The 10,008-nt window shown below is 46.1% G+C and overlaps 7 protein-coding genes across 7 annotated transcripts, besides 14 other annotated features; all 7 read right to left on the reverse strand.

The window, feature by feature from the left end:
- Tc00.1047053511729.9 (calmodulin, putative) lies at positions 1–823 on the reverse strand (the record flags this gene model as incomplete). Its single annotated transcript, XM_801191.1, has 1 exon — positions 1–823. A coding segment is annotated over one exon (823 nt), but the record flags the coding sequence as incomplete, so codon positions are not given.
- Positions 1–10,008: a sequence feature (heterozygous, non-Esmeraldo-like haplotype).
- Positions 1,269–2,144, reverse strand: Tc00.1047053511729.20 (uncharacterized protein; the record flags this gene model as incomplete). The annotated part of the gene is made up of 1 exon (XM_801186.1): positions 1,269–2,144. One exon carries the CDS (start codon positions 2,142–2,144, stop codon positions 1,269–1,271), a length of 876 nt encoding a protein of 291 aa, XP_806279.1.
- Positions 2,202–2,227: a sequence feature (AT_rich).
- Tc00.1047053511729.30 (hypothetical protein, conserved) lies at positions 2,287–3,252 on the reverse strand (the record flags this gene model as incomplete). Its single annotated transcript, XM_801187.1, has 1 exon — positions 2,287–3,252. The coding sequence occupies one exon, from the start codon at positions 3,250–3,252 to the stop codon at positions 2,287–2,289; it is 966 nt and encodes a 321-aa protein (XP_806280.1).
- Positions 3,318–3,363: a sequence feature (A-rich).
- Positions 3,442–3,517: a sequence feature (A-rich).
- Tc00.1047053511729.40 (60S ribosomal protein L9, putative) lies at positions 3,535–4,104 on the reverse strand (the record flags this gene model as incomplete). The annotated part of the gene is made up of 1 exon (XM_801188.1): positions 3,535–4,104. One exon carries the CDS (start codon positions 4,102–4,104, stop codon positions 3,535–3,537), a length of 570 nt encoding a protein of 189 aa, XP_806281.1.
- Positions 4,119–4,150: a sequence feature (AT_rich).
- Positions 4,225–4,274: a microsatellite.
- Positions 5,186–5,221: a microsatellite.
- On the reverse strand, positions 5,375–6,586 carry Tc00.1047053511729.50 (hypothetical protein, conserved; the record flags this gene model as incomplete). Its single annotated transcript, XM_801189.1, has 1 exon — positions 5,375–6,586. One exon carries the CDS (start codon positions 6,584–6,586, stop codon positions 5,375–5,377), a length of 1,212 nt encoding a protein of 403 aa, XP_806282.1.
- Positions 5,549–5,574: a microsatellite.
- Positions 6,809–6,833: a microsatellite.
- Positions 7,145–7,176: a microsatellite.
- Positions 7,389–7,412: a microsatellite.
- Positions 7,421–7,518: a sequence feature (GA-rich).
- Tc00.1047053511729.60 (hypothetical protein, conserved) lies at positions 7,644–8,720 on the reverse strand (the record flags this gene model as incomplete). The annotated part of the gene is made up of 1 exon (XM_801190.1): positions 7,644–8,720. The coding sequence occupies one exon, from the start codon at positions 8,718–8,720 to the stop codon at positions 7,644–7,646; it is 1,077 nt and encodes a 358-aa protein (XP_806283.1).
- Positions 8,775–8,810: a sequence feature (AT_rich).
- Positions 8,936–8,962: a microsatellite.
- Positions 9,283–10,008, reverse strand: Tc00.1047053511729.70 (cationic amino acid transporter, putative; the record flags this gene model as incomplete). Its single annotated transcript, XM_801192.1, has 1 exon — positions 9,283–10,008. A coding segment is annotated over one exon (726 nt), but the record flags the coding sequence as incomplete, so codon positions are not given.

Here is a 10,008-nt window from a genome sequence, read left to right on the forward strand (position 1 = left end):
TCCCTCTTTTTTCGTGATCAGCGGTAACCATGATGAGATCACAAAGCTCACGTATCTGGGTTTTATCCCCTGAACTGTCAAAAATTGTCTCCCACAGAGCATCATATATGTCAGAGTACTCCAAGTAACCATCGTGGTTTTTATCCAACACGGCAAAGGCCTCTTTGAGAATCTCAATTTCAGCCGGAGTTAGTTTCTGTACCAATTTACGTGCCCCAGCATCCAAGAAGGCTGCTGGTAGCACACCTTGATCCTCCTGAAATGAGCGAATAAACTCTGAAAGGCACAAACGACCATCACGGTCGGTGTCTGCACTGGCCATTATAACCGCCACAATGTCGTTGAAGTTATTGTCATGCAAATCGGGGAAACGGTGCTTAAGGTTTTCCTTGAGAGCGACAATGAGCTCCTCCTTATCAATAAAACCATCGGCCTTTGTGTCAATGCGACGGAATGTCTCCTGGAGTGTTTCAATTTCCTCGTCAGTGAGACGCACACGGATAGACGACACGCAGCTACTGATGACCTCCGCGGGAACCACCCCTGGTCCGTCTGCAAACGACAGCAAGAACTCGGTGAGGCTCAGTTTATCGTCCTTATCCTTGTCCGCCACATCAAAGAGAGGCACCAGGTATTCCTTGAGTGGGGAAAAGCGCTCATCGCCCACACAGCGGTGCACCATTGTGAGCAGCTCGTCCCTACTTACATGACCGTCATTGTCACGATCCATATAAATGAATGCGTCGCGCAGCATATCAACCTCCTCTGGGCTCAGGGAACAGAGAATGGACTCTGCATGCGGCCCGCTGACAACCGACGGCATCGATACTTGAAAGCACACACACAAACAAACAACAACTTCAAGAAACAATCAAAAAAACCGCAAAAAAGAATGGAGATAAGTTAAGTGGATCCCTCTCTCTCTCTCTCTCTCACGTACACCTCACAACACCAACAGAAAAAAACAATACAAAGAAAAAACACCGAATGAATAACATCAATCAGCATTTAACGAGGAAATAATAATAATCACAGCAGCAAATATACACAAAAAGTAGGCACCCCAATAAATTCCAAAACACACGCCACAGCTGCCCGCACTCCCCCATCCGCTCCATCTGCGGGAGCAAACATATAAACGCATTAGGTTGCCGGACGCAGAAGGAGAAGCACAGAAAAAAAGTAAAAAAAGGGGCAAAAAGCCCGCATACACTCACATGAAGCACGCACAGATGGAAAAAAAAACTTTCAAAGCATTATGGTACCATTCAACATAAAATAATACCTAACGAAGTCACTGCACGGCGATAAGCACAAGTTTTCTTGTCGTCGTTCCCGCCAGCCGACGCATTCTTTCCGCACGATTGCCACGCGCTAGATGGAACTTCGACTCCATTCGCATCGCACCAAGCTTTCCCAAAACCCCATCTTCCCTTTTGTAGCTTGTGCTGCTGGAGTCTTTCCTCATGTTCACGCTCACGCTGCAGTCCCTTTTCACGGATAAGATGATCCCTTTGTCTTTGGTACTCGATTGAGTTCAATACACGTTGATCACGAAGAAGCCCACGTTGCTGCAACTCAATCTCCCTATTGATTTTCTCCTCCTCGGCAGCCCTTTCGCGAGCCTCCTCACGTTCCTCATGGAGGCGTTGTCTTGCCCGTACCTCCCTCTCAATTAAAGAACGATTGACTTTGGCCCGCTCAGAAGTCGAAAGCACTTGCTGTGCCGTGCGCAAACGATAAAACGTCAACGTCTTTTCACGCCGATACGAAGCTTCGTCTAGTTTCTGAAGAGCAGCTTGAAGCTTTTCCCCACGGGCCTGCATTTGACCCTCTTGAAGCATTTTGGCATGTTGCACCCTTTTCTCCGTCGCGCGGTTTAACCGTTGAATGTCCGTGAGCCTTCTTTGCATTGCGGCCAACCTCACCCTGTTTGCCAATTCTTCCTTTTCGCGTTGCCTTTCCTCCATGCTGCGGCAGTTATCCTCCAAAATCCGCTGGGCACGGAGACGAACCTCTTTTCGATGCTGCTCACGAGACGTAAACGACTGCGATCGCTGAGACAATGCCTCAGTTCGCTGAATCCACATATTATCCTTTGCAGTGCCAGATTTGGTCGGGCACATTTTTTGCTTCCCCGTCATCCACACTACCAGTCCATCTACACAGGAAAAAAGAAAAAAAAAGAGGAAACAGAAATCATTAATAATTTATATATTTATTTATTGAAACGAATAAACGAAGAGAATTGCAAAAAAAAAAAAAAAAAAGAACTTGGCAATAAAATTAACCTGATCGTCTAGGCGCCACGTAGTGGTCGTAGTAGTGCTTCATCCATTTCTGCGCCAGGTCAAGGTCCAGTTCGATGTGGTTCACCTCGTGGTCAATAATTTCAGGATCGAGAGGTGAGGGAAACAGGTGAATTAAGCAGCCGCCGTACCTGTGGCCCCCATCAAACAGGTGGTCCACAACATAATGCTCTTGCTTTGCTACCAATGCCAAGATGGCCAAACGCAATTTGATAAACTCAAACAGACAGGGTTCAACGTGTGACAAGGGCTCTTTCGGCTCACTCGTGACGTCCGTCATTCGACTACGTGCGATACCACGGTGTACGGCCACCTCACATAGCAAGTACTGTGTAGCCGTCCGCAGCTGTTTAGTACAAATGCAGTCAATACAGTCGCCGATATCACAATATGGAGAATATACAATAACAGGATCGTACGATTGCGTGCCGTACATGCTCATCCCCATAGCTTGGGCAACTCTTGAAATACCGAGCGTGTAACGTCGCTCAATACCCGAGTAGTCAACCCCCTCAGGCATACGCAATGGCCTACTGCGCAGCTTATTACGCAGTAATTGAGCGACAAACAACTTCATTTTGCGCATAAGAAATACTTCCTCTGCCACCTCCAACTCGGAGCGACCCGTCTTGATTGCAACATACTTAACACGCTCATCGTCGTTAAGTTCACGAGGAAAGTAATAACTATAAATGGCATCACTAATTGTCGGAACATAGCGTCCGTCAACCGTTATTTCCTTCTTGTATGGAAACCATCTCACCAAACCTTCGGTGCGGGGGCATGATGCCTCAATGTAGCCGTGAATGTGTCGTGGAATGCTCTGAGCAGTGAGTGTCTCACCATTTTGCTTCATCATTCGTTTCCAGTACCGCGAAAGAGGGTTGTGTTCAAAAGCGGGACTGTCCCACATGGACATGCAGAACCCCCGCGATGTACGCATAATTGGCCTCCTTCCTCCCCCTTTACACGCTCCCGCTCTCAACCCAAAATTATTGAAAAAATTTCATAAAATTTAAAAAAATAAAATAAAATAAAATGAAGAAAAAAAAAAACAAATGACAATTGTCAAAGGTGTACACCATGAAAAAATGTGGAAAGCCGCGCAAACAACAACGCCGCATAATACAGCAAGAACAACAACAAAAAAAAAAAAAGGAAAAAACTATTAAAAATCGAGATGAAACAACAACAGCAAAAAAAAAAAATCTGGCCAAAAGGGATCCTACTCCTCCGCCACGACGTTGGTCTTGGTCTGCACGTAGATGCCGTCCAGGAACTTGCGGATATCCTTTTTCTTCACCAGGCAGAGCTGATGCATCACGGCGGCCTCGCGCGAGACTTCCTCCAAGTCATTGCCTTCCAGCACGAGTTCGTCCTTCACAACGGTGGGGTCCGTGCGGTAGACCTTGACGCCATCGGCAACAACCTGCCGGCGAACACGCTTCTCGCCAAGGAAGTTGCGAATCTCCACAAGTTGGTTCTCCACGGAGACTGAGATGGGAAAGTGGGCGTAGGCGAAGCGAATCTTAAAACGAAAGCCCCTTGTCACACCCGTAATCATGTTGCGCACATGTGAAAGTGCCGTGTTGATGGTCGAGTTGTCAATTTTTGTGCCAAACCAACGAACGGCAGTGAAGGTGCGGAACTTCTTGTTCACACGGAAGTCCAGCTGCAGGTGACGGAGGTCCTTCGTGAGTGTGCCCCGCTTCCCCTTGACGGTGACGATGCGGTCCTTCACGGAGACCTCGACGTCCTCCGGATATGTGATGCGGTCCTGTGCCCTGATTTTCATGGTTCCCCTTTGCCTTTTATATATAAAATAAAATAGAAAATAAAAACACAAGGTGCCAAAATATATATATCTGTACATAAATGCGTACATATTTTAAGATAAACATATGAACCTAAATGCATATATATATATATATATATATATATATATATATATATATGGATAAATATGCAGATGAGTAAATACATCTAAATGCGTCTTATACCGTTTTGTCGCAACAACAAGAAAAAAAGAAATAATAATAATAAGAGGAATCGTAATCGCTTAAAAAAACCAAGAAATACGCTGCAAGAGGAGCGTCACTGTCAAACCACTCAGAGGTTTTTAGGCACTAGGGAAGTTGCAGGTTACGCACCATTGTGAACTTGCCTCCCATAGACAACTCTGTGGCGTCTCGCTTAATCTGGTGGAGCCCCAAAATCACCAACTGTCATAAGATTCATCTTCTTCGATAATCTAATAATTTCCACCATACAATCAATTACCAATTCATCGTACGCACTCACTAAAAAACTTGGTGTCTCGCGGTAGGACTGAAGAAGGGAAGACACCTCATCCAACCGCTTGTTCGATTCATGAAATGCATGTCCCAAAAAGTCCTGCTGCTCTTTCCCCAGCAACTCGGACTTTTTCTCAGACTTTTCCCCAAAGTCTCTGGCTTTTTCAGCAGATTTCCGCACCAGCCCTTGCTTGTAGGCACGTATCCTTGTGTGACGATCGCCAAACTGGCACGAGGAAATAGCCCTAAAGATGGAACGCAAAATCCCAGCCTTGTCCACGGAAGTAACTTCTTCAACATTGTCGCTGTCATCCGTCCTTTCTTGGGATGCATCCTCAGCGGCCCCTAATCTTGCAAGCCTTGATTCTAAAACGTGTATGCGCTTTGTCGCAGTAAAAAGTTCTTGCGCCTGTTTTGTCACCGTGTCACGAAGAAGATCGATTTCACGCAGCATGTCCTCGTTTTCCTCCAGCACACCGCGTACAATGGAATCTCGCCGGAGACGGGGAATCAGCCCGGCCTCGCACCCCATGGAAGCATGGCCAGGATCAATAAAGGATCGCTCTAAGGGCATCTACGTACAAAAAAAAAAAAAAAAACATAAACAATAAAAAAAAACGGGCTTGAGTGGGTTTATCTCGCTCGCCCTTTTGCTTTTCTAGCAACTGCAAACCACAAATAAGGTCGACCCTGCAATCCACCATCTGTTCCCCACAGTTGCTTCATGAAGCACCGAAAGAGGAAAGCACAATGAAAATAAACAAAAAAATACTATTTGCCTTCAGCCAATGATGACGCTGAGGTTTTAGGCGAATTCAGCAGATAAATACCGTTCCCGTTACCTTCAGATGGCTTCGTGTAGGCAAAATCCGAAGACCGATAGTTGTTTGAAGATGCATGCAGACTGACAACAGGTGATGTGTTCTGCTGTGACAAATTCCGGCCTTGTTGTTGGTGTTGTTGTTGTTGTTCTGGCGTCTGCCATTTTTCAAACACCGGCTGCAGTTGAGGCGGTACTTGCCCCCATGAATGCTGATGCTGCGAAATGTGAGGTTCAACCGAAGATGGCTGTTGTTGTTGTTGTTGCCACTGTTGTGACCAGCCGGATGGGTAGCCTTCCTGCCACCCCTGGCGTTCTTGTGACTGTGGTGGCTGATCCTGTGGCCAGGGTAGCTGCTGTTGCAGTTGTCCGTAGGTAACAGTGGTGTGGCCCCCTGCATTATAGAGCGGCTGAAAAGCAGGCATCGGATTTGGCGGGAGTGGCGCTGGAGTTAAAATAGGTGCGGTCGGATACACCGGCAGCCGCGCATTGACGAACTGTTGCTTAAAGCCATCCCCAGCAATGTTCATGAAACTCCCAAGGACCTTCGTAAGAGTCAGCACGCTAAGGTCAATGGCGCGTTGGCCCTCAACATAAAGCTGGGAGCAGACTGCCTTGTGGTTCTCAGTGGCTCGCCAAAACTCCACACGCCAGTTTTCCATCTTTTGCTCGTTTCGTGGAATACGTGATGTGTCTTTGGGCGGACAAGAACGCAGGTCAAGTACCTTTTGGCGAAAAAAGTCGTACTCTAGCCGGTTCTTGCGACGGGCCTCCTCCGCATCCCTCAACTTACTGGTGTTCTTTATGAAGGCATTCAACACATCAAAACCCTCCTCCTTCAAACCTTTTTGATGCTCCTGTGCCGTGGCAACAAGTTTTGTGCCCATATCCAAGACATCTGTCGCAAGTTGGCTCGACTCCTGCGGCAAATCCGATATGCTTTGGTATTCCTCCCCGACATCCTTCAGGAGTCGGCCTAGCTCTTCAATGAGACCCGCGGCACGTATTAGTTTGCTGCAAATGACTTCGCCGGACTTCTGGTACTGAAGCACCTTTTTGCTCGTCACTTCCAACAATTCATCGTGGCCTGTCGCCTCCCTGTTTTTAACCTTTTCCCTGATGCTCTGGGTTGTGCGGCGCGCCAAGCCTTTAATGGCCTCCATTAGTGTATTGTAAAAACAAAACCAACCAAGCACGATAATAAAATAAAAATGTATGATGACTAATAAGCCAACAGCAAATAATAGTTCCTTTTTACGCCCAATGCCTTCCTTTTTTTCAGTTTTGTTTTTATTTGTTTGTTTTTCCTTTTGAGAAAACTATGCTTCGGTTTATGAAATGACGCTACTTTGGACCTCTTAAAATAATGCAATAAAATAGTCCTGAAAAAAAAAAAAAGAAAAAAAAAAAGGGTTCCATGGTTGGTTATCCGCCCCGTACAAGCGCATTCCCCATGCATGGTCCCGTATGGACATAAGGGAGATGGGGACAAAAAAAAAAAGAGAGAGAAAGAGAGTGACCCCCCACTCACTATGCAGCGTCCACGTCGCTCCACTACCACAAAAAATAAAGAAAATCTGGTTGCGGGGAAGGCGTGCACTGAAGTGAGGGAAAAAACAGGGGGAGGGGAGACATGTCCATTCGGCCACCCCCTTGTTGTCTTCTATGAGTCCTCAACAGTTAAACAAACCAGCGAACACACACTCTACCGCTGTCCATCTACACAAACACACACAAACACACACACACACACGATCACCAGCTGGTGCATCAGAAATGAGATTACGCTTCACAACCCCACAAAACCACCGCCACCACCAGAAAATTTTCGTTAATACTATTGCCGCAACAGCTGTGCACCCTCATCCCCCTCTCCCACAAAAATCACCGCCATTACCTTCCGTCTCCACCTCCAACTCACCTCGTTCCCAATATGCTCCATCCCACTCCCAGGTATAACCAAAATTTTTTTTTTTTTTTTTTTTTTTTGCAGAACAAAGAAGAAAGAGAAGAACGAGCAAAATAATGGGGAAAGCAAGAACGCAGAAGGAGGAAAGACAAAAAATAAAAATAAAAAAAATGGGGTGAGGAAAAATTCGGGTGAGAGAAAAAGTAATGTAGCTAATTAATCCCATACAGTTGCTTCCCAAAATAGAGGAAATAAAATAAAAAAAAACAGAAGAATTAACACATGAAAAATAAAAGATCTACAACATATTCTCAGTAGTCTGGATTGCTGAGATCACAACTCTCGGAGAGTCTGAACTCACCTTGTCCCACGATATTTCCATCCTTCCATGTGCCGATATAAATTGATCCATCCTTGAGTATGATTCGGCCATTACCCTCTTTTTTACCATGGAAAAATCCCCCTTCGTAGCTGGAGCCATCAGGAAGGTGGAGGACACCTTGGCCGTGTCGGTGGTCCTCCTCCCACTCACCCTCATACCGGCAACCATTTGCGTACTCAAGAACACCATAACCCGACGCGTTGTCGTCACGCCACTCACCATCGTATATGTCACCATTACTATACGTGAGAACTCCTCGGCCATGTTTCTTCCCATTAGACCACTCTCCAACGTAGCGATCACCTTGAAGGTACATCAAGGTTCCTTTACCATGGGCTCGGTCAAATTGCCAGTACCCCTCATACCGCTCCCCATTGACGTACACGAGAATGCCATAACCGTGTTTTCTGTCTTCCACCCATTCACCCTCATATCTGTTGCCATTTGGAAAGACGTACGTTCCTCTTCCATGCATTCTTCCGTCATTCCATTCACCCTCATAAACGCCACCATCCGCGTAAAAGTATTTTCCCCATCCCTGCATGCGGCCATCCATCCATTCACCGTCATATTTCTCAGAAACAGAACCATCGGCAGCTGCGTAAACAACAACACCTTTACCGTGGCGTTTGTCATCTTTCCATTCGCCGTCGTATCTGTCACCATTCGAGTAACAGTAGGCGCCTTTGCCATGCATGCGTCCATCCTTCCAGTCCCCCTCGTAGCGATCCCCATCGTGATATTCCAGGACACCTCGGCCATTGATTCGACCAAAAGCCCAATCTCCGGTGTATTTGTTTCCGCTGGCATAGTAGCATGTTCCCCTTCCATGCACTCTGTCCTCCACCCATTCTCCATCATAGCGGCTACCATCAACGTATGTGTATACTCCATGACCGTGGCGCTTACCAAAAACCCATTCACCATCGTAAGTCTCATTATTCGGGTATTGAAGGCACCCACGACCATGCATCTGGCCATTCTCTATCTCGCCAGAGTAAATCATCTTTATCTGTTGTATTTTTCACTCGGTAAACAAGAGGTGGAACTTTGTAGATAGATATATATCTAAAATAAATTTATTAAATATATTTATGTATCCTTGCGGTACCTTCAAGAAGAATGCAACAAATAAAGAGAAGACCAAGGGGAAAAGGATAAAATTGATGGTTATGGACGCCAATTTCTTCATATCGTGGGGACGTTAAAATAATAGTAACAATATATATATATATATATATATATATAACAATAATGACAATAATAATAGGCGTATTCGATATAACTTGTTCAATTACTCACTCATACTTGCTCCCTTTTGTCTGCCATGCTTCTTCCCATCTTCTCAAGAGGAGATTCACTGAGGAAAAATGCAGAACATAAATAAACGCACGTCTGTCACAATCCGGTCGGATTTAACCTATTGCCTGGGGCCAGGTGAAAACGCACAAACGGCAGAAGCAAGAACCGAACAGTCATAGCAAATAAAAAGGAAAATCTGTATATTCACATATTACATTGTATTGCATTTCCCTCCTGTTTCACCTCCAAGAGATGTTTCCAGAAATTTATACCGACACAAAGGAGGTTCGTCTTCGCCCCGCCATCTCCATGGGAAGTTCAAGCGAGCAAGCCTCTTCCATTCGCCCCTCCTCTTTAGATGAATGCGGTGCAGTGCCGCTCTCGGTGTAAACAAAACCGCGCCAAGAAGAGGGGTCCAGTGTGTGCAGTTTGCTGTGTCGGATCCCGTAGAAGAGGTACCAGGATAAGGAAATTACCACAACTACGATATAGTTGCGCCACGCTACCAGCGGCAAGAAAAACATTTGTAAAGAATTGAACGTAACCCCAAGAAGAGGAACAAAAGGAAAAAATGGGGCAACAAACGGCCTCGGAAAGTCCGGAAAATCAATTCGAATTTTCCACATGGAGACACACACAATAGTGAAAGCCACAAGTGTACCAAGCGAAATAATCTCGCCAAGCATTTCCAGCGGGAATAGTCCGCCAATGAGAGCACCGGCTACACCACAAAATAATGTAGCATTCACAGGGGTTTTCAGTCGAGGATGCACACAGGACAATACAGGTGGCAAAAGTCCGTCTTTAGCTAATGCCATGACAAGGCGAGGCATCGCAAAGTGGCAGGCAAAACAAACTGAGCTAAGACCCGATATTGTGCCAATGTCGACAAGAATTCGCAGAAATGGCGGTGCTCCCACCTCGCGAAGGGCCATAATGACAGGTGCGTCAACGTTCAAGGAGGTGTATTTCACCATTCCCGTCAGCGCAAG

The sequence above is a fragment of the Trypanosoma cruzi genome, genomic scaffold (genome assembly GCF_000209065.1).
Source record: "Trypanosoma cruzi strain CL Brener 1047053517161 genomic scaffold, whole genome shotgun sequence".
Lineage (NCBI taxonomy): Eukaryota > Euglenozoa > Kinetoplastea > Trypanosomatida > Trypanosomatidae > Trypanosoma > Trypanosoma cruzi.